General features: G+C 36.2%; 1 protein-coding gene across 12 annotated transcripts in view; it reads left to right on the forward strand.

The window, feature by feature from the left end:
- Window positions 1–24,871, forward strand: part of ECT2 (epithelial cell transforming 2) — a gene marked incomplete at both ends in the record, with an annotated part of 62,130 nt that overhangs the window by 30,957 nt on the left and 6,302 nt on the right. For 11 of the 12 annotated variants that reach the window (XM_081087290.1, XM_081087293.1, XM_081087296.1 and 8 more), the window contains 8 exons: window positions 1,946–2,056; window positions 2,677–2,773; window positions 4,613–4,694; window positions 7,683–7,761; window positions 7,928–8,047; window positions 12,904–13,042; window positions 14,177–14,331; window positions 23,842–23,949. In XM_081087290.1, coding sequence (XP_080943416.1) covers window positions 1,946–2,056; window positions 2,677–2,773; window positions 4,613–4,694; window positions 7,683–7,761; window positions 7,928–8,047; window positions 12,904–13,042; window positions 14,177–14,331; window positions 23,842–23,949 — 891 coding nt within the window. The remainder of the gene's footprint in view (window positions 1–1,945; window positions 2,057–2,676; window positions 2,774–4,612; window positions 4,695–7,682; window positions 7,762–7,927; window positions 8,048–12,903; window positions 13,043–14,176; window positions 14,332–23,841; window positions 23,950–24,871) is intronic. The other variant, XM_081087295.1, reaches the window with a different exon arrangement.

A 24,871-nucleotide genomic window follows, 5' to 3' on the forward strand; every position in this document is an offset into this window, starting at 1 on the left:
AGCATGTTCTTAGGTTCTGCATTGATCTATTCTAATTACTATATTCTGAACTTACAGACTTTTTTTATTATATAAGTTTCAGTTCTACAACATAATTTAGCATCTGTATACACTTACAAAGTGATGACCAAAAGTCTAGTTATTATCCATCACCATGAAATTGACCCCTTCCCCCTTTTTTACTCACCCCGAACTCCCATCCACTTTGATAACTACTGATCTCTTCCCTGTATGTATGATTTTTTTAAATATATTTTATTGATTTTTTTACAGAGAGGAAGGGAGAGAGATAGAGAGTTAGAAACATCTATGAGAGAGAAACATTGATCGGCTGCCTCCTGCACATCTCCTACTGGGGATGTGCCCGCAACCCAGGTACATGCCCTTGACCGGAATCGAACCTGGGACCTTTCAGTCCGCAGGCCGATGCTCTAGCCACTGAGCCAAACCGGTTTCGGCTGTATGATTTTGTTTTGTTTGTTTGTTTCTCTCTTTTTTAAAAAAGATTAAACATATGAGTGAAATCATGTTATTTGTCTTTATCTTTCTGACTTATTTCACTTAGCATTGTACCCTCAAGTTTCATCTATGTTATTACAAATGGTAAGATTTCATTTTTAATGGCTGAATAATATTCCACTGTGTATAAAGGGTGTATCACACTTTAACAGCTGATAGCTCAATTTTGAAAATGAAATGTATTTTAATAAACACTGGCTTTATAATTATTCAAAGTGTGTTTATACATTTTTTGGGGAATACACACACACACATCTTTATCTATTCATCCATTGATAGACACAGGTTGTTTCCACATCTTCATTATTGTAAATAATGCTGCAATGGATGGACATAGGGGTGTGTATATCTTTTTGAATTAGTGTTTTCAAATTCTTTGGTTAAATACCCAGAAGTGGAATTGCTGGATCATATGGTAGTTCTATTCTTAATTTTTTGAGAAATCTTCATACTGGTTTTTATAGTGGCTGTACCACTTAATCCCACAGATAGTGTACAGAGTTCCCTTTTCTTCACATCCTCTCCAACACTTGTTATTTCTTATCTTTTTGATAATATTCTAACAGATGTGAGGTGATCTTTCACTGTAGCTTTGGCTTGCGCCTTCATAATATTTAGTGATGTTAAACATCTTTCCATGTACCTGTTGGCCTTTGTATGTTTTCTTTGGGAAAATGTGTATTCAGATCCTCCTGTGGCCCCCTCTCCCTTTTTTTAAATCAGGTTGGTTTTTTTTTATGTTGAGTTGTATGTCTTTTTATGTGTTTTGGATATTAATAACTTACTGGATATATGATTGGCAAATATCTTCCATTCAGTAAGTTCCCTTTTCATTTTGATGATGGTTTCCTTCACTGCGCAGAAGCCTTTTAGTTTGATATAGTCTCATTTGTTTATTTTTGCTTTTGTTTCCCTTGCCTTTGGAGTCAGGTCCTCAAAAACATTGCTAAGACCCCTGTCAAGGAATTTAACCTCCTATGTTTTCTTCTAGGAATTTTGTAGTTGCAGGTCTTAGATTTTTAATGGATTTTTGTGTATGGTGTAAGAAAGTGGTCTATTTCATTCTTTTGCCATGTGGCTGTCAAGTTTTCCCAGCACCATTTATTGTAGAGACTCCTTTCTCCATTATGTTCTTGGCTCCTTTGTCATGAATTAAATTTATAGACTTTAAACTTGTTACGTTTATATCAGTACAACAAATTTTAATATACTTTTGTTTCTTACAGTGTTTACTTTTCAGGCTGTGCGTACCAATTGATGCATTTTGTTTAGCAGTTAACTCACTTATAAATTTTTGTATTTAACATGAGAAGAAACTTAAACACTTGCACTCTGTCAGATGTGACTATTGATCATTCAACTTCAAGTTTTATTGTCTAAGGGTGAAAGGTGTTACAAATTAATGTTTGTTTTTTCTTTTTTCTAGTCAAAAGATTTGGTAAAAACCTACCCTCCCTTTGTTAATTTCTTTGAAATGAGCAAGGAAACAATTATTAAATGTGAAAAACAGAAACCAAGATTTCATGCTTTTCTGAAGGTAATGTAGTCTTTAAAATAAAAATCTGAGAATAATTTCTGAAGGAATTCATTAAAATTATGCTTTTAGTAAAAATGAATTTATGTAAGAACACCTTAATGTTACCTGTTAACTTTAGCTATACCTTCTGATAGTAGCAATGATGTTTAGCTTCTGAAGATTTGATATACTAGGTAGCAGGGTCTAAGAAGCAGCTAAGTGAATGAGAATGTTGTTTATGATGTTTTTTTTTAAAGTTATACATGTTTTAGTTCTCAAACATCTAAAATATTTCTAGGGGAATTCTGTCTTGCCTTTAATGATTCCCCTCCACCCCCCTCTTACCAATGCCTTATTTTGTTTATCCAGTCAACATAATATTTTAAAAGTTTTTTTCTTATGAGTCATGTAGATTTAAGACTTGTTTAAGAAAGAATATGTGGTAGTGTGTAGAGTAACTCACTTTCTGGTTAAGATGTTAATTAACCCTTGGCTGGCCAGGAGGTCATTTCAACCACAGTAATCTGCCAGAGAACATTGCTACCCCAGCTTTCCTGTTAGTCATCAGGGCACGAATAAATGTAGGGTGTCTAATGTTTGGGAAAACCATTTTTAAAAATTGTTGAATAAATTCTTTTCAGATCAACCAAGCTAAACCAGAATGTGGACGGCAAAGCCTTGTTGAACTTCTCATCCGACCAGTACAGAGGTTACCTAGTGTTGCGTTACTTTTAAATGGTACTTGCCTGATCGTTTTTTAGACCATTTGGATGTTTTTATAGAATTGTTTTGTTCTAAAAAATTTGAAAATTCTTTCTGTTTTAAAATTTTCTTAGATCTTAGCATTAAAGTTTATATCTTTTACATACAAAATATCTTTATGGATAATCTTAATCACTGGTGCTACAAAAATTCAGTCTGGTCTAGAATGCTTTATTTGTTCTGATATTAATTATATTGACCAGTATTGTACTTTTTATCTTTCTACTAAAAGTCTCCTTAAATTTCTTGGTGTGTCACTAATGCAAAATCACTTTACATTCATGTAAACACACCATTCACCCACAAAAATCCCAAGACAAGAGATGATTCCTATGTCTTTTATTTGTTTTTTTTCTGAGTCTTAGTAAAATTTTACATATTTGGTCTTATGCTCAATTTTTTGTTAGATTGTGTAGAACACTTGAAACATTCATTTATTTTAAAAAGTAAACTATGGATAAGGAAGGGAGTTTTATAGCGGAGAGTTAATTTTTTGAATAAATTTTGCTTGCAGTAAAAGACAGGCATACGTATATGCCTTTACATTTAGCTTACTCTAAAGTAGTGAATATTTTTAGGACAAGTGTCATTTTTTTTTTAAATATATTTTATTGATTTTTTACAGAGAGGAAGGGAGAGGGATAGAGAGTTAGAAACATCGACCAGCTGCCTCCTGCACACCCCCTACTGGGGATGTGCCCGCAACCAAGTACATGCCCTTGACCAGAATAGAACCTGGGACCCTTCAGTCCACAGGCCGACGCTCTATCCACTGAGCCAAACCAGTTTGGGCCAAGTGTCATTTTTTATATTTTAAAAATTTAAGTATGAAAACTAAATTAGTAATAGGAATAAGTCTGTAAAAAAGCATTTTGATCCTCAAACTTTAACTACAGTGGTATGTGTAGCTGACAAGGAAGCTGATTTTTTGACTATTTAGTCTATTTTTTTCTTTAAAATATTTCGGTTAACATGAATTATAGTAGTAACTAAAAAAAATTGTTAATTTTTGTTCTCTTTACGTTTAACTAATGTAGTTTAGAATTAGTAGCATATAAAATTATTTCCTAGTCTTTAAAAGCTGTCCTATTTTATAGATTATAAAGAAAATATATGTGCAAAGCAGTGTATTTTTTTTTGCTTATCTTCATTATTGTTTCATTAGTACTTATTGAAATCCATCAAATGAACTTGATTTCAATAAGTAAATAAGTAAGTAAGTCAGTAAATAAATAAAATGAACATGATTTCTAAGATTTTCTTCTATCAATCCATTTAAAAGATTAAGTGGGTGTGGTACTAGGGAATCATTAGGTGAATACAGAATAGGGAACATTATGAATAACCTGGGTAGGAACAATCAAGGCTTAGGCATCTCATGAACCCGTAAATTAAACGAAACCTGCTCTAAGGACACCAAAGGCTCTCTATGATGGACTCATGGGCCCCAGTGTGAAATACAGCTATATAATGATTTCTCAGCCTATTGAGGACCAGGTGTTTTCATTCATGGAGGGAGTTTAAGGAATCTAGCAGTTCTCAAACTTTACTAGAAGGAAATTGAGATAGCTGTGAAATAATGGGTCACATATTATTCTGCAAGTTTAGTAAATAAGAAACAAATGTGGGAACCTTAACAAATGTGTAGGAAGAGAGCTCTTAAGGGAATGCTACATATATAAAAGGAAAGGTTGGATATTGTCTTTAAAAATATCAGTCTCTGTCTATTAAGATGGATGGTGTTTTTTAATTAAGTCTTAGATGGAAAACCATTGAATTTTTGTTAATCATGGAAAAAACATTTTATTATTACAGATCTTAAGAAACATACAGCTGAAGAAAATCCTGACAAAAGCACTCTAGAAAAAGCCATTGGATCACTAAAGGAAGTAATGACGTAAGTACATTATTTCAATTTTTTTTTATTGTTCCTTGGATTTAGAATGGAATTGATGGAACAATTAGAATCATAAATGGAGAAAAATATCAACAAATATTTCTAAAATATTTGTTGTTATTTTTCTAACAGTGTAGTTACACATTGAAATGATGAGAAAGTATTATAAGAATACATTAATTAATCAAAAACATTTCTTAGGGTATTAAACTATTATGTACAGAGAGTAACAATGGTTTACAAATTTGAAAATGTTATAATTTACTAATAGCCATTTTCTTCATATACCTCTAATCATAACTTGTTTTTGTCTTCATATTCATATTCATATAAATTGCCCAAATGTAACATGGTGAAATAAAAAAGAAAAGATTTATAATACTTTTTTCACTTTACATCTGGCTTTTGGCTTCTTACCTTGAATTTTAAGGAATTAAATTATTGGGATTGTTTGGAGATGTATGAAAAGTATAAACTCAATGAAATTGCCTTGGGCCTTGATTGTTAAACTTGTAGACATAGTTCTGATCAGAAATGATCTTTCCTGACTATTATGATCAGAACTGAAAACTATGTTGGTATTCCTTTGACTCATGGAGGGTGAGGGCACTTCAGCTCTTTGGACTTTCATATCATCATATTTAATAGATACAATTAAAATATTTCTGAGATTTCATGAGGTGCTTCAATCTGAAATAGTTTCTTAAAATACTTGAAAATGCCCTGGCCAGTATTGCTCAGTTGGTTAAGTGTCATCCCATGCGTTGAGAGGTTGCTGGTTCGATTCCCAGTCAAGGCACTTGCCTGGGTTGTGGGCTTGATCCTCAGTAGGGGGTATTCAGGAACCAGCTGGTGTTTCTCTCTCTGTCTCTCTAAAAAAATAAAATAAAATAAGAACAACAATAAGAAACAACCATATTTAAAAAAAAAAACAAAAAAACTTGCAAAGGCACGCTTAGCAAGGAACTTTACTAGCTGTAAGAGTGAGAGCCCAGCGGTAAAATAATGCTCAAATTAAGAGTTTCTGTTGCTATGGAGTTTTAGGCATGTTTTGTTTTTTGCTTACATTCATATTTTATATGTTTATCAGCCAGGATAATAGTTTTTTTAAGCACTTCATGGTTAACAAACTCTGTCATTACTTACCTTGATTCTTTCAACAACTCTTTGAAGTAGGCAGTCAGTGTTAAAACATATTTTCACAAAAGAGAAAAGCTGAGAGCTTGTTACTTGGCCTATTTGCCTAGAGCTTGTTACTTGGCCTATTTGCCTGTTTAGTGATGATAGCATATGCTATTTATTACTTATATATAATATATTTTGGTAAACAAAGATTATAAAGTAACCTAACTAGGGAGTAGACTTGTCATTTGACCTGTTGCCTCCTTTGGGCTAGTGTCAAGTGGGCTGCTTTAGGAATAATGAGCCAAATTGACTGGTGATTAAAGATTTCTTTCTTTTTCAACATTTTATTTAAGCTTCCTCAGAATTTAAAAATCTTTCTAATATATCACTACCCTAAATGGCTTGCTCATAGTAGATTTTAAATAGATGTTCAACTAAGGAAGCTGCGATTTTAGTGTTGAGTTGTGATGCTGGTTTGTAAGCCTTATAGAATTTAACCACCCTTGAATTCTTAGGATTCTTGAACATTTAGCATAGGGATTAAATGCTTACTAGTATTGTGGTTGATTGAAACAACTATAATCTGTAAGGTAAAGGAAATAATGAGACAGCACCAATTAACTAGTCCTTGCCATTTAAGCAAAAGAAAAAAAAACCCTAAAATTGGATTCTAACACCATTAATTACACATACTTATAAACATTAATTTGTTATAGATCTATGTTTTAGTAGCTTTTAGTACGTTTTTCTTAGCAAATTATACATGTTTAATATAAAGTTTTTTTAATTTTGGTATATATATACTCCCATAAAACCATCACCACTATCAAGTTAAGGAACATTTCTGCTACCTCCAAGTTTATTCATAGTCTGTGGTAGTAATCCCTTTTCCTCCCTCTCTGGCCCATCCTGAGGCAACAACTACTCTTCTTTTTATCAGTATAATTTGCATTTTCTTAGAATCAAATTGCATATTATATTTTTGTCAGGCTTTTTTTTACTCAGCATAATTATTTTTAGATTAGTCCTTATTGTTGCTTATATCAATAGTTCATTCCCTTTTATTGTTTTCTGTTGAATGGGTATACCACATTTATCAGTTCACGTGTTGGTGGATATTTTGATTGTTTTCAGTGTCTGTCTATAACAAAGCTGCTATGAACATCTGTGAATAAATTTTTATATGGACATATACTTTCATTTTTTCTGGATAAAAATTACCTAGTAGGAAAGGCTATGTCATAAAAGTTTTAAAAAATCACCCAACTGTATCCAAAGTGGTTGTATTATTTTGCATTCCCATCAACAGTATATGCTGAACACCAGTGGCTCTATGTTTTTACCAACGCTCAGTATGAGTAGTCATTTTATTTTGTGAAATTCCAATAGATGTGTAGTGAAATATCTTATTGTAGGTTCGACTTGCTTTTTCCCTAATACCAAATGGTGGTAGCATTTTTTCATGTGCTTATTTGCCGTTCATATTATCTTCTTTGTGATATGTATGTTCAAATCTTTTGTCTACTTTTTTTAAAATTTGAATTTTCTTATTTTGAGTTTTTTTAAAAAATATATATTTTTATCGATTTCAGAGAGGAAGGGAGAGGGAGAGAGAGATAGAAACATTAATGATGAGAGAGAATCATTGATCGGCTGCCTTCTGCACTCCCCACACGGGGTTCTAGCCTGCAACCTTGGGCATGTTCCCTGACTGGGAATCGAACTGTGACCTCCTCGTTCATAGGTTGATGCACAACCACTGAGCCACTCTGGTTGGGTCATTGTTTGTTTGTTTTTAACCAGGGACCAACTAAGTTCCACTAAGCTTTTAAAGTTTTAAAAATAACCTTATTAATCTTTCAGGCATATTAATGAGGATAAGAGAAAAACCGAAGCGCAAAAGCAGATTTTTGATGTTGTTTATGAAGTAGATGGATGCCCAGTAAGTATCCATCTTTGATAATTGTAAATTTATTTTCTCTTTCTTGTTATTTTAGATTCTACAATTTTTAATATAAAGAGAGTCTTGGCACCACTTTCTTTTAAATTATAACTTAAAAAAAATTCTTTGCTCCCAAATGATCTATTAATATATTCAATCTACACAGGCTAATCTTTTATCTTCTCACCGAAGCTTAATCCAACGAGTTGAAACAATTTCTCTAGGTGAGCACCCTTGTGACAGAGGAGAACAAGTAACCCTCTTTCTCTTCAATGACTGCCTGGAGGTAAAGTTGTACTTAATATAATATAATACTGCTGATTTATATGACTTCCTTGAATGTTTAAAACCAAGCTTTGATTAAAGTATTATAGGTAAGTTTAAAGTAGCTAAACTTAAATAATCACACTTTTTTAATTGAGACCAATTGTTGATTTAATACTATTTATTAATGGAATGCTTTTAGAAGAAGACCTAATATTAAGAAGTATGATAAATTTTCATGACTTCAAATTTAAGTCAGAATGAAAATTTAGTTTATTTCCATGCAAATAAATGCTTAAGTCAAAAGAATTTTAGGAACTTCTTATTTCCATGTATATTTATAAGAGATGTATGACATAGCTATGACTTTACTTTGAAATTTAAGTAAAGAAATCAGTATTTTGTTGAAAAGAGATAAATTGTGTAATATCATGAATTATGATTTCCTGATTCTTCCTTAAGTCATCAGGATTAAATGAGTGGTCAGTATATCAGATGGTGTGCATTGATTCTAAAGTTTAATTTTCTCATCTAAGTTAATTTTTCCTCCCATGTTATTCCTACAGACAAACTGAATTATATTTCTGTGCTTTTCCTTTTTTTTTTTTTTAACATGTTTTTATTGATTTCAGAGAGGAAGGGAGAGGGAGAGAGAGATAGAAACATCAATCATGAGAGTGAATCATTGCATGCCCCCTGCATGCCCCCTACTGGGGGTTGAGCCCACAACCCCAGCATGTGCCCTTGACTGGAATTGAACCCAGGACCCTTCAGTCTGCAGGCTGACGCTCTAGCCACTGAGCCAAAACAGCTAGGGCTGCTTTTTCAACTCTTTTCTTTCATTCTGTTAATAGTGTACTTTCAAACATTAAAATAGCCTAATGTGGAACATAAAGGAGTGTATTTTCCTTCATCTCAGGAGATAAAGCTATTCATTTTGATAAAATAGATATTAATTCACCAGATTCACCAGAAGACTAATTTGACATTTCTGTTATTTGGTATCTACCTGTTGCTTTCATGAAAGTAATTTGATGGGTTTCCTTAAAAAAAAAAAAAAAAAAGAAGAAGAAGAAGAAATCTATACCTCTTTCTTTTTTCCTTTTCTACATGTCTTCTAGAGTTGTGCTCTTGTTTCATGTATATTATTATAAAACACAGGGGACTCTTAGAGAATGAGTCATACCCAGTCACCAAAAGTTCACTGTGTTAAACGCAGAGTTTTGTTGTTGTGAGATTAGTGAAAAATATTTTCATTTTTTCAGGAATGTTAGAAAATACATAAATAACGACACTGAAAATACTATACATAATTGACCATACCCAGAACTGAGAAAGTTATAATAAAAATTCATGAGGCAGATAAATCATATTTTACCTGAGTAGGCATTATCATGGAGTTTTACTGTCTGGCCATAGTTGCTCAGTTCTTCTCTGTTAGGTACTATTAAGGTTTTTTTAGGATTTTCCTGTTGAAGTCCTTGGTCTACTGGCTCCATTCATCTAATTGGTTAGGTTATCTTTACTTCCCAGCTAATCCATTCTGGGTTTTAATCCTTTAATCCTGAGAGAGTTGTAGTTAACTTTAATTTTTTTAATCTTACATCCCTTCAAATTCCTTGAAGTATTCTATAACTGGCTCATTGACTCCCCTTCCACTTTAATTCTTGCCATTTGTCATTCCCTGTAGCTTCCAGTCAGTTATGTAATACCCTGGCCTCTCATTTCATTCACCAGTGACTTTTTGTTCTACTCTCTCTTAGTTTTCCTGTCTCAGAATCATAGTAATTGAAACAATACTATTTCTAACATTAAATTTGGACTTAAAGATTTATAATCCTAAACTCTCATTCTTTAGCTTGTTTGTCTGAAAAAAACCAAACAGTCCTGGCCAAATAGCTCTTTGGTTAAATTGTCCCAATATGCCAAGGTTGTGGTTTGACATCCCCTACCCCCCGTCAGGACACATACAAGAATCAACCAATGAATGAATGAATAACTGAAACAACAAATCAATGTTTCCCTCTCTCCCTCCCTCCTCTCTCTGCCTTCTTCCCCGCCCCCTCTAAAATTAATAAATTGAAAAACAAAAATCACAAATAACCAAACCTCTTAGCAAATTTGGAATGAAGAGTAAGATGAAAGTTAGAAACGATTAAAATGGATAAAATCTATATTGACTTCTTTTAAATATGGCAGGTGATGTTTTACTGAAGTTAAACTAATTTAGTATTTAAGAATATACTTTTCTTTTTATATTTTATTTGTTTTGAGTTTTTTACCTTGATGTACTAGCATGTGTGTCTTTAATATTAATATTAATACCAGGTAGTTTGGCTCAGTGGATAGAGCGTGGACCCTTATCTGAAGGGTCCTGGGTTCGATTCCTGTCAAGGGTGCATACCTCGGTTGCAGGCTCGATCCCCTCAGTTGGGGCATATATGGGAGGCAACCAATTGATGTGTATCGATGTTTCTCTCTCTCTGTCTCTCCCCCTCCCTTCCACTCTCTAAAAATCAATGGAAAAATATCCTCCAGTGATGATCAACAACAACAAAAAGTATTAACACTTGTCATTGCTTTTCCTTTTTAAAAAAATCTTAAAATTGTATTTATTCTGCTTAACCAAGTTAATTTAATGTATATTTAAATATTAGTGAAAATATTTAAGTTTTTAGTGCTTATTATCACTACATTAATATAAATTAACTTTTAATATTTAATATAGATCTGAGTCATAGTTTTGCTTCAATATGAATATGTACTGACTCCCTTTGATCTTTTCTAATTAGGCAACACTTAAGTAGATATACTTTTCAGCCATACTTTGTCATATTCATGATGGTGACCGGTTAATCTCAATTCATTAAGTAACCTAATCTAAGACATTTTGTGTGGATGTCTTTCAGTTGATGATTATTACCTCACAGGAGATGTTCTTTTAAAAAAGCTAAATAACATACCAGGCTTTTGTGGAAATGAAAACAATAAATTTAAAGACCTTATAAAATTCACAGAACTCAAATACATCGTGAATCACAGGGTCCTTTCTGATTTTGCCCATGGTTTTTCCAGTGTTATTTTGTTTATCTCTTACTTTTGCAGGAATCCTCAGTTTAGGTAAAGTTATATCTTAACATAGCACTTTGAGTTTATAATTTGTACCATTTGTTTAATTTATTGTTTAGTTACCTTTTAACTGTCCCCTTTCTCGATGTTATCCTATCTAATAATAGACAAACATGGTAATTAACCATACCTCCGACACGCTTCCCATGGGCTAATCAGGGTGATATGCAAATTAACTGCCAACCAAGATGGCTGCCAGCAGCCAGGCAGCTGAAGCGAACAGGAGGCTTGGTTGCTCCAGTGATGGAGGAAGCCAAGGTTCCCCGCCTGCCGCTGCTGGGCTCTGAGCTGCACTCTAAGAAACAATGTTGCAATTATAGAAGCTAAACAAACCCCATAAACCTGCTTTCAGCCAGCCGGGCCTCAGAGCTGGAGCTGCAACAGTGTTTCAATTATAGAAGCCAAACAAACCCAGATACCTGCTTTCAGCAGCTGAGGTCTCAGAGCTGGAGCCGAGCCTCAGAGCTAAAGCCGAGCCTCAGAGCTAAAGCTGGCTCTCAGTTCCAGTGACAGCCATAGAAGGTAAATAAATCCCAGAATAAAAAAAAAAGAAAAAGAAAAAAAGGAGAGGTTGGGAGCTTCAGTCACCCGCCAGCCTGAAAAAAGGCCCTCAGCCCCTCACCCAGACTGGCCAGGCACCCTAGTTGGGACCCCCACCCTGAAGGGGGTGTGACCAGCTGCAAACAGCCATCATCCCCTCATCCAGGCTGGCCAGGCACCCAAGCGGGACCCCCACCCTGATCCGGGACACCCTTCAGGGAAAACCAGCCGGCCCCCACCCATGCACCAGTCCTCTGTCCTATATAGTAAAAGGGTAATATGCAAACTGACCCTAACAGCAGAAGGACTGGGAATGACTGGTCACTATGACACACACTGACCACCAGGGGGCAGACGCTCAATGTAGGAGTTGCCCTCTGGTGTTCAGGGCGCTCTCACATTGGAGGAGCTCTGCTCAGCCACAAGCCAGGCTGATGGCTGCCAGTACAGCGGTGGTGGTGGGAGCCTCTCCTGCCTCCTCAGCAGTGCTAAGGATGTCTGACTGCAGTTTAGGCCTGCTCCCTGCTGGCAAGTGGACATCCCCCGAGGGCTGCTGGGCTGCCAGAGGGATGTCTGATTGCCATCTTAGGCCCAATCCCCTGGGGAGCGGGCCTAAGCCAGCAGGTGGTCATCTCCTGAGGGGTCCCAGACTGCAAGAGGGCATAGGCCGGGCTGAGGGACCCTCCTCCCCCCCCCCCCCCCGAGTGCACAAATTTTTGTTGCACCAGGCCTCTAGTGAAAATAATGAGAGTGAGAACCATTTCTCTGTTATTTACTCCTTTATTCTCAGGATCTGAGATAATTGTGAATTCTGCTCTTAAACTGATATCAGTTATCTTTTGTGCCCAATATAGCGGTCCCAGAGTACCTATTTTCCTTCCTAAACACAAGGAAATTCCTCAGTTCTCTGATCCTGTTAGTTTTCACAATGCTTCTAAGTTTTTTCACTCCTCAAGGATTTTTTGCATAGATCCTGTCCCTTGGCCTGGTTTCCTGACCTTTGAACTCTTATCATATAAACATGAGCATACCTGTTACACAAGTACATGTATGATTTTTTTTACATAGCTTCTTATCCCATAGTAATTCTGGAATGACTAATAGATGAGCTGCATATAGATTTATGTGATTAGTGCATTTTATTTTTAAGTATTTTGTCTTTGTTTTTATTCATATTACTTATAATGACTTTTGTTTTTCTATAATCAGATAGCAAGGAAACGCCACAAAGTTATTGGCACTTTTAGGAGTCCTCATGGCCAGACCCGACCCCCTGCTTCTCTTAAGCATATTCATCTAATGCCTCTTTCTCAAATTAAGAAAGTGCTGGACATAAGAGAGACAGAAGGTATGCTTATTGGATAAACTATTGCTAAATAAAAATAGTTCATACTCACTACTGCAGATTTGTTTCACTTCCTTATATTTTTTTCACATGAAAGTGCTATGTACCCTAACCCAGCCTGTTCCCACACCAAAACATTTTATTTCTTCAGAATCCAAAATAAATCACCTGTGCTCTGCATCTTATACTTTCCTTGTTGCCACTGGCTGCATTGTTAAGGATACAGTTAGGAGATGACCAGGAATGATGTGCATGAGTAAATGCACCCTAAGTAACTATGGTAGTCTTGGCATGGAGTTAAATGTATATTAAGGGAAGCTTTCTCCCTCAACTTTGATAGTGTTAGGGAAGTTTCTCTGAATGCCTGAAATTGCCAAAGGTTTATACCTAGTCAAAATAGTATCTGTTTAACTGGCAGTAGTGATATGTCGTTATTGGTCATATTTTGGGTGTTAGGCATAGTTTTTACAATGTAAGCTGGCACCATTACTGATCCCATCCTCTCATGATGAAAGAAATGATGTGCATGAGTTAGTGCACCCTAAGTAACAATTAAAGAAAATTTGAATAGTAACTTGCATTGCTATCTTTATTCTATTGTCGAATTTGAATTATGGGTTATGTGGTACATTTGTTTTAAATCATTTCCATATCTTTGGATTATAATTGTGGAAGACTTCATTGTTTAAAATAGGTTCTGCATCTTGGTCACAAAACATTTTGTAACAATTTTAATATTTAAAAATTACGTTTCTTTAAACTTGATTTAAATAGGTTGAGTTTTTAAATTATTCTTACAATGCCATTTCATTTTAAAACTCAAATTCTAGGATACTAAGTAATGATACATTCTAATTGTTTAAAACTCCAGCATATAAAATATTAAATGTCATAGAAAATACTGTTTATGTAATGTCAACTTATTGTTGGTTCTTCATATGGTACTTACTGTTACAGTTCTTTCTAATGTTTCAATGTAAAACGGTGATACTCTTTGTCCAATTAGAAATAGAGGGGGTAGGAAGGGTGGAGAAAAGATCATACATTTCATTGGAATGTTGTTGATCTGAGGTAACTAAACTTGAATAGATCTATCATTTTCCAAGAATAACATTGTTTATAATTCTGGGACCCTAGATTGCCATAATGCTTTTGCCTTGCTCGTGAGGCCACCAACAGAGCAGGCAAATGTGCTGCTCAGTTTCCAGATGACATCGGAGGAACTTCCAAAAGAGAACTGGCTCAAGATGCTATGTCGACATGTAGCCAACACCATTTGTAAAGCAGATGCTGTAAGTTCTTAATCTATTATGAAGAGTTAAAACTCCATGGCAGTGCATTCAAGCTAAACCTATGCATTTCTAATTGTTAATTGCTAATTGTGAATATAAGAGAGTTTTAGTTTTGTGTGTATTGAGGAAAGCTGGTTTAATAAATTGTTTTGGAAAAGATATTTTAAAAATATAGACACATGAAACACTCAGTTGCTAGTTTATGGAAGGCCCTTTTAACCTTATAGCTCCTCTGACTCTGATTGGGTGAGGCTTTTGGGACTTGTACCCTGTGATTTTCATGGAAGCTCTTAGGCCTGGCTGTTTGTAAAATAGAGGGTATTCTGTTCTGCTGTTCCCTTATCTAACTGCAAGCAATAATGAGATAAAGCCAGTTGCGTTTCCTATCAGGAGAGTCGCCGATCCAGTTTTCTCAGTCCAGCCTCTTAAAATCAAATGTGAATTGTGAATATGTACATACAGAATATATAATTATTTTTATACTATATAGATCAGTGGTTCTCAACCTGTGGGTCGCGACCACCCCTTTGGGGGTCGAACGACCCCTTTCACAGGGGTCGCCTAAGACCATCAGAAAACACATATATAATTACATATTGTTTTTGTGATTAATCACTATGCTTTAATTATGTTCAATTTGTAACAATGAAATTGGGGGTCACAACAACATGAGGAACTGTGTTAAAGGGTCACGGCATTAGGAAGGTTGAGAACCACTGATATAGATTAATGTGAAGATACGTGAGAAATTCAAATTATCAAAGTTAAATGACTACCAGAATTCAGGAAGCCCATAGTAGCTCTTGGATAAAATATAGGTCCTATAAAAGATAATTTACTTTCTTCATCATTAGTGGTGAGACATGCTATAGATATAGACTATCACTTTTGCACAAATAACATAAGTTTATTAAAAAATTCATATATCATTCAGGTGATATATGAGCCTTAAGAGTATGGACAACACAATTAAAGGTTGCAAGTTGTCAAGAGACCAAAAATACACACCTAAGTATTTTGAGAAAAAAATTTTCAACAAATTAAAACTTTAACCTTTAAATTTGAAATAACAGAATATGGGACATCATATCCACAAGGAGAAAGACTATGGAGAGTTACAAGAAGAAGGAAACCTGGGATCTCTTGTTCGCTTTATGCTCCTGGCCTTAGTTTTCACATGTAGAATAGTGATAATAGACTAAATGTTCTTTCAGCCTGAAAATTTTAATTCTTAAGTCATTTACAAATGGGTATGACAAATGAAATTAGTCTATAATAAAGTAGTTATACTTATTTTGCTCTTAATTATTTAAGCTACAATTATTTAGGGCACCAATGAATATATATTAGAAAGACAGAAACTACTGTTTCAAAAATCAGATTTTTTTTGTCTTTTGCATCTTTTGTATATATATATTTAAAAATACATTCTCTTCAACATGGCATATATTCTCAAATGATAAGACACATACAAATGATAAGAAGATAATGTATTGATAGATGACCCTTTTCAGTACAATAGTACTGTAACTCACATTGCTTGGACATTCCTATGACAGTAAAATGCTTATTTTATCATAGTTAAGTCTTCTTATGAAAGATATTTGAGGTATAATTATTATGGTTTATAAAGTAGATAATACATGGCTAGAATGTCCTACCTAAATGTTTAAAACAGTAAATAGACTTTTTTTTTTGCTTTTGAACATTTCTATAGTTCAAAAATATGTTGTAAATAAAGGACGTTTGTTCCACAAAATGGTTTATAGAAGTAATGCAATGTTAATGCATAAAACAGAATGTTGGCTAGAAAAATGATGGAGACAGTTTTTGTTATAGGGCTTACACAATTGCTCATTATATGGAAGAATTTTTTTTCATTGGTCTAGGTCAGGGATCCTCAAACTTTTTAAACAGGGGGCCAGTTCACTGTCCCTCAGACCGTTGGAGGGCCGGACTATAGTTTAAAAAAAAACTATGAACAAATTCCTATGCACACTGCACATATCTTATTTTGAAGTAAAAGAAACAAAACGGGAACAAATACAGTATTTGTATTTGCATGTGTCCCGTGGGCCGTAGTTTGAGGACCCCTGGTCTAGGTATTCATACACAAAACAGATCCTTGCATTATAGTGATTGCCTATTTTAGAAATTACTCCTTCATTTATCAAGATGTCAGAGTAGATGGCTTGCTGGGAGCCGGTCCATCCTTGCTGTTTCAAAGGACCTGGCATATATGGCATGCTGTTCTAGAAATGTTTGCTCACCTTCTTGGCGCTATGTGTTTTAACCAAGGTCTCCTCTCTGAGAAAGATTGTTTCCCCAGGTAGGGATTTTCCCCTGAAGTTAGGGAGGGAATAAAACCCCTCAACTAAGTGCCAGGCGGGTAATTAATCACTTTAACTATGAACAATCATGCTTAAGCTACATAATCTTTACTCCCTGGAATGGAGATAAGAAACGCCCTAACCTTTGGAATAGAGATTGATAGGATTGGAATCAACTGGTATAAATACAGATGCAACAAGACAGAGGGAGACAGAACCTAGGCACAGAACCTACACAGAACGTTCTCTAGAGACAGAAGAACTTCGCTGGAGAGAACATGGCAAAAGATCCTGGACAGAAACTGACTTCAGAACCTAGAGACAGAACCTAGCGAGAGAACATGGCAAAAGATCCTGGACTGAACCTGACTACAGAAATTGGCAAGAGAACCTGACTAGAACCTGGTGACTGAACCTGGCTGGAGAACCTAGCGAGGGAACATGGCTACAGAACCTGACTGGAGAACCTGGAGAACCTAGCAAGAGAACATGGACACAGAACCTGGCTGGAGAACCTGGAGAATCTGACTGGAGAACCAAGCAAGAGAACCCAACCATGCTGATCAACTGAATGCTGCCTCTGTGTCATTCCTTCTTTGCCAACTCCGTCCACACCTTTGGGGACCCCTGGACCTGCTGGGGTGGGACCCCAGCATCTGGCGCCCGAACAGGGACCCCTAGGTAAGCCCCACTCTCAGGATGGATAGGACTCCACCGTAGGAAGAGGGTGGATAGTCTTCGCCAACTCCGTCCACACCTTTGGGAACCCCTGGAACAGGATTCCCCTAGGTAAGCCCCCTCCATTGAGAACCCCCACACTCGGGACGGATAGGACGCCACCAGGGTGCTACAGACCCCCCTATAGAAGATAAGTAGGGTAAGAAGGTGGATAGTACAGAACTTAGATTGAGAAGATGTGCCATACTGAGTCCAAAGAAAAAAGATTCTGTATTGATCTTTTAACATATATGCTTGCTAGCAGAGGAATTAAGGTTACTCCCAGTCAGACAGAACGTTTTATACAAGAAATATGTCCATGCTTTTCTGAGGAAGGAAAGGTAAATGTAATGGCATGGGAGAAGGTAGGCCCAAGGAGCCTTATCCTTAACCCCACTGCAGCCTTTCCACCCTGGGAAAGTGCAGGATTGGCAAGCTCTCCCTGGGGTGATAGATCAGGACTCAGGTAATAGCGGAAAGCGCCAATCCTACTCTTAAAATGGACACAAGAGAGCATTTTGGGTTTTTCTTTTTAATGCCTGCTTTTAAAAAATAAAAAAGGGGGAATTTGCCGGGAGCCGGTCCATCCTTGCTGTTTCAAAGGACCTGGCATATATGGCATGCTGTTCTAGAAATGTTTGCTCACCTTCTTGGCGCTATGTGTTTTAACCAAGGTCTCCTCTCTGAGAAAGATTGTTTCCCCAGGTAGGGATTTTCCCCTGAAGTTAGGGAGGGAATAAAACCCCTCAACTAAGTGCCAGGCGGGTAATTAATCACTTTAACTATGAACAATCATTCTTAGGCTACATAATCTTTACTCCCTGGAATGGAGATAAGAAACGCCCTAACCTTTGGAATAGAGATTGATAGGATTGGAATCAACTGGTATAAATACAGATGCAACAAGACAGAGAGAGACAGAACCTAGGCACAGAACCTACACAGAACGTTCTCTAGAGACAGAAGAACTTCGCTGGAGAGAACATGGCAAAAGATCCTGGACAGAAACTGACTTCAGAACCTAGAGACAGAACCTAGCGAGAGAACATGGCAAAAGATCCTGGACTGAACCTGACTACAGAAATTGGCAAGAGAACCTGACTAGAACCTGGTGACTGAACCTGGCTGGAGAACCTGGACAGAACCTGGCTGGAGAACCTAGCGAGGGAACATGGCTACAGAACCTGACTGGAGAACCTGGAGAACCTAGCAAGAGAACATGGACACAGAACCTGGCTGGAGATCCTGAACAGAACCTCTCTGGAGATCCAGACCAGAACTTGGCTGGAGATCCTGGCTGGAGATCCTGGCTAGGCTGCTGATCAACTGAACGCTATCTCCGTGTCATTCCTTCTTCGCCGACTCCGTCCACACCTTTGGGGACCCCTGGACCTGCTGGGGTTGGACCCCAGCAATGGCTTAAGCAGTCCTTTTTGAATTTATAACTATAAAACTGAAGCATAAACAGTTAATGGAAAAAAATTTTTAAAATACAATCTATTGAATTACTAGCTACAAGATAGCTAATAATTCTAGAATCTATCCTATATAATAAAAGGCTAATAAGCAAATAATAAGCAAATCGACTGAATGGCAGAGCAACTGGTTGCTATGATGCACACTGACCACCAAGGGGCAGACGCTCAATGCAGGAGCTGCCCCCCTGGTGGTCAGTGTGCTCCCACAGAGGGAGCGCCACTCAGCCAGAAGCCGGGCTCACAGCTGGCAAGCGCAGCAGTGGTGGTGAGAACCTCTCTCGCCTCCATGGCAGCGTTAAGGATGTCCGACTGACAGTCTTAAGGATATCCCATGGTGAGTGGGCCTAAGCCATCAGTTAGACATCCCCCGAGGGCTCCTGGACTGCGAGAGGGTGCAGGCTAGGCTGAGGGTTACTCCCCTCCCCCACATGCACTGATTTCGTGCACCGGGCCTCTAGTATGTATATAAAAGGCTAATATGTAAAGCATCCCCTCAGGAGTTCGACCAGGAGAGCAGAAGTTTGATTGCTCGTTATGACGTGCGCTGATCACCAGGGGGTGGCATGGAACAAAGGAAGGCCCTGGCTGGCAGCCGGAAGGCCCTGATTGGTCCTGATTGCTGACAGGCCTAGGAATCCTACCCATGCATGAGTTTCGTGCACCAGGCCTCTAGTATATATAAAAGCCTAAGCAACCAAACAACCAGTTGATTGGTCACTTTGACACACACTGACCACCAGGGGACAGATGCTCAACTCATATGATTGGGCTCCCTCCTGTCTGGATCGGGCCTGCAGGGATCAGGCTGAAACTGGCTATCTGACATCCCCTGAGGGGTCCCATATTGTGAGAGGGTACAGACCAGGCTGAGGGACCACACCGGTGCACAAATCCGTGCACCAGGCCTCTAGTTTTATGTAATAAAGCCCTAATATGCAAATCAACTGAACGGCAGAACGACCAGTTGCTATGACACGCACTGACTACCAGGAGGCAGATGACCAGTGGTGCTGATTGGGAGTCAGGGCCGGCCAGCTGGCAGTGCCAGGTTGCCAGCCAAGACAGGTGCCAGCGGGGGCCCCTCCCGATCGCCCCGCTTATCGGTTGCCCCACAGATGGCCCTGATCGCCAGCCAGGCCTAGGGGAACAGTCTCTTAGATTTAAAAATTAAAACCTGACAAGGCTACTCTAACACTGAAAAAACAGGATGATGCAGAGATGACATGCATGAACTCTGGCTTGCACATTTTGTCAGCCCTGATTCTGACACTTATAACTGTGTGACAAAGCCAATTACTTCTCTCTGCTTCAGTTTTTCCACCCATAAGAGGGGAAAATGGTACTACTGCCTCAGAAGGATCATGTATAAAAAGTATGTACTACTTTTTATAATCAGAGCAAAAAAAATGTAGCTGCCCACACAATAGCAAGATGCCTTTCACCTGTATGAATATAAAGTATGGTCACTGGTGCATACAGCATCCCAGATTGCGAGAGGGATGGACATGAGGGGTCCTGGATTGCAAGAGGATGCAGGCCGGGCTGAGGGATACGCCCCCCCCCCCCCCTCAAATTTTATGCACCGGTCTCTAGTTTGAATATAAACAATATAAACAACTAATGAAACAAATTTTATAAAGTAAAATTAGCCACCAGATGGCAGCAAACATTTAGCTATGTCCTGATTTATACTGTCTTAAAGAGAATGTTTTTCAAGTTGTCACATTTTGTTACTAAGAAATATGTATGTAAATTCACATATTGACTTCAGTTGAGATCTTTCTCACATTTAAAATACTGCAGAGAGTAAAGTTTTTAAAAGTCCTGAGTCAGTGTCGTATCATTTGAGAACATTTGCCATGCTGAAAAGAAAGTATTTTTAAATATTTGTTTGTGTGTGTGTGTATATTTATGTGTGTGTGTGTGTGTATATGCAAAAGATCTAAGAGATAAAAATATCTGATTCTTTAAATCAATAGTTTCTGTCCTATTTATTATGTATCTATTGGTGCCCTAAATAATTGGAGCTTAAATAATTAAGAGTAAAATAAGTATAACTATTTTATTCTAGACTAATTTCATTTGTAAATGACTTAATTAAAATTTTCAAGGAAACTTATATAATACTTTGAACAGTAAAGAATTTAAATTAAAAAAAAGAATTAAAATTTTCAGCCTGAAAGAACATTTAATCTAATATCATTATTTTACATGTATAAACTAAGGCTAAGAGCATAAAGTTAACATTAGATTCCAGGTATCCTTATTCTTGGTTAAAACTCTCCATAATTTTTCTTCTCATGGATATGATGTCCCATATTCTGTTATTCCAAATTTAAAGGTTAAGTTTTAATTTGTTGAACATTTTTTTCTCAGAATACTTAGGTATGTCTTTTCAGTCTCTTGCCAACATGTAACCTTTAATTTCGTTGTCTACATTGTACTCTTAAGGCTTATATATCACCTGAAGTCAGATGGTGGCTTTGCTGAAGCCATTACAGATTCCTAACCTCTAATGCCAAAAGTATATTTTTAGTAACAAATGAATTTAAGCAATGTTACGCTCCCCCTCCCTCAATTTGAATAGTTTAGAAGTAAGTTGATAATTAAATGTCTTATGCTATCACTTAGTACTTTTATCACTAATTATAGTAGCAGTATTTATTCAATATTCAATAATATTCAATATTGTAGAACTAGAATTTCTAACTACATGAGAAATAGATTGAAGATATAACATATACAAGAAGAGTTTGTGCTTCTGAGCCAATATTATTTATACTGGAGTTAATATAATTTCTATTTAAAATTATTATTATTCTGCTGGTTATTAGCCATACATAGTAAGTTGTTAATATAAATGCCTATTATTGGTATCATTTTAAATTGACCAAATCAGATTCTCTAAGCTATAAACATGATTACAAAGTTTGAGGAAATCCCTGTGGCACACACTAAAGGATGGGACACAATGATTCTAGATAATATCATAAGTGAGTGAGTTTAGCTGTTTTTGTTGTTTTTTTATGTGGGTAAATCTTTGATGTGTGGATGTTAATTTTGTAACCCATCATTTTTATTAAATTAATTCTCTTATTATTTCCAAATGCTTTTTGACAATTTGATTGGATTTTTCAGCTCTCAGTTTTAAAAAAATGTCACAAGTTGACCACTTCAGAGTGATGATTGATACATTACCTTGTAGTTTTAAAATGAGACATAATGGAAGAAAATTGTCAAAATTATCTGTGTCAAAACATTTTCTGAATTTGTGTCTATGTCTAGGACCGTATAAACCTAATATGAGATAGATTTTCAATATATTATTCATTGGATGAAATTCAAATTGAAATGAAATTAAACTTAAAAATGTGAATGAAATGAAAACAAAATTAAGTTCATAAAACTAAAGTCAAAGCTTTGCTTAGTTTATGGTGCCATATGTACAGCATTTTAGGAAATGTGATCCCGTCTCCTGTGAGATGTAGGAAATCTTAATAATGCAAAACCTCAAAGGAGTATGTGAGTGGGGATCCGTTGAGAGACTCAGAGTTAGCCAGAGCTTAAATCATAGTCCTGACTGCTTTGTTTCTCATGGATTGGCAAGAGGTGTTAACTATTGAGAATTATTTTTCACATGGTTGTCTGTATAATTGACAAAAACCAATTGAAAACTACTAGCACTTAGAGTTAAGTAGCCAAATAAATATAAATGCATGCATATTAATAGTTTTCATCTTTGCCAGCAGTAACCAGCTAAAAAATAGGAAATAAAGAAGATCCCTGCCCCCTTTCCGGCAAGATTTACTATAAATTTTAGTATAAATGTAGGAATAGCCTTATAAGGAACAAATGAGGTATTTTAAAGAAAACTATGATTCCAATTTTGTCACAATAAAGTATTTTATGCATGTAGGAAAATATCTGTAAGGAATATACCAAAATATAAATAGTAAATGTTTAGTAGAGTTTATAGGTAATTTTATTTAAAAATTCTCCCACAAACATTTTATAATGATGTGGTTTTAAAAAAAAACTCAGAAAAAAATTATATTGTTTTTAAAAGTTACTGATAATTGTAAGTACTCAGTTACCTTAGTGCAATTAGATAAGCAACTGAGTCATTTAGCAAGTAGATCATAAGTAGAAAAGAGAGGGTCTTTTTTCTGATAGAGAAGGCAGGGTGGATTTGGTTTTTCTAATTAAATTAATTTTTGTGATACTGATTTTGTAGCAGGCATTATTCTTAAGTATATAAATTATGCTAAATTTCTAACTTACCAGTTTTAGGGTTGTTAGTAAGATTTCATATATATATATATATATATATATATATATATATATATATATATATACACTTTAGAGGCCCGGTGCATAAAATTTGTGCACTTGTGGGGGTGGGGGTCCCTCAGCCTGGCCTGCACCCTCTCACAGTCTGAGAACCCTCGAGGGATGTCCAACTGATGGCTTAGGCCCATAGAGAGTGGGCCTAAGCCATCAGTCGGACATCCTTAACCCTGCTAAGGAGGTGGGAGAGGCCACTGCCACCGCCGCTGTGCTTGCCAGCCATGAGCCCGGCTTCTGGCTGAGCAGCGCTCCCTCTGTGGGAGTGTACTGACCACCAGGGGGCAGCTCCTGCATTGAGTGTCTGTCCCCTCATGGTCAGTGTGCGTCATAGTGACAGGTCATTCTGCCGTTTGGTCAATTTGCATATTAGCCTTTTATTATATAGGATTTCCAGTTGCTTTGGTCTCCATTGTCCTTGCAATGGATTTTTTATTTACTGAGTGCTTATTTTCCACTATCCTTAAATTAATACATTTTATAATAGCAATTATGTCAAGCATGTCAAAAATCTTGAGTAGCTTCTTTTATATAGTATACTCCCATATGAAGATAAGTGCTTAAAGGTTTGATTTTTAAAAACAGTTGTGTATTTTTAAAATTTTATTTTAAAATAATAAAAATGTTTATTTTTTGAACAGGAAAATCTTATTTACACTGCTGATCCAGAAACCTTTGAAGTAAATACAAAAGATATGGACAGTACATTGAGTAGGGCATCTAGAGCAATAAAAAAGACTTCAAAAAGGGTGAGTCCCCTGGCATTATTATTTAACATATCTCCAAAAAGTATTTTTTAGACTACATTAAAATAATATTGCCAGAAACACCAGTGTGAAGATAGTCTATAAAACAAAGTTGGTTTGAGGGCTTAGGAAATGGCCCACAGAGATAATAGTTTTAGTTTAGTGAATTCTTTGGTACAGTAATTATAACCTGTTACCTTCATATTCTTTTTATAGTGATACTTCTATGAACTCTACTTCAGTAGAAATGTTCTGATGGTGTTGTAGATGTAGGTTTGTGTGCGTTCATCTTGAATATCACCTCAGATATTGTTCAGCAAAGGGCACACAACAGAGATCCTGACCACAATATGTTTCAATCTTGTAACACTGGATATAACTTCCCTTCTTACCTTATCGGAGATAACTTCCCTGCTTACCTTATTGAGGATTACATAAGAATATTGGGCCTTTTAGAAGTAGAAAAACAAGTATATTAATAGTCTAGATGAAATTTGCAGCCATAGTCTACTGCTAGATTTACAAGTTTTTGCTTTTGAAGGGAAGCTTTGTACTTTATTTAATCATCTTTATATCTTCCAAGATCAGCATGTTTGATATATGGTAAATATATTAAATGGCATTGACTCCTTCACTTTTTCAAAAAGGAAATTGAGGTTCAAATGGCTTTGGGTTAAAGATCTCAGAACTAAATTTTAGTGAAATCAGACACAAAAAAGCCATGTTTCTTCTCTCCCATGCCAGGTTTATCCTTGCACTTTTTTCCTTCCATTTGACTGTCGTGCTCTAAGAATGCGAGTATACAGCAGGTCTTTAAATAATGTTCAGCGTTGTTTCATTATAATGTTGATGAGAATGCTATAGGAAATTAACTCTTGTTTATATCAATTAGCCTGTGATAAAATTGGTTTTATTATATGTCATT

The sequence above is a fragment of the Myotis nattereri genome (genome assembly GCF_964212035.1).
Source record: "Myotis nattereri genome assembly, chromosome: 3".
NCBI lineage: Eukaryota > Metazoa > Chordata > Mammalia > Chiroptera > Vespertilionidae > Myotis > Myotis nattereri.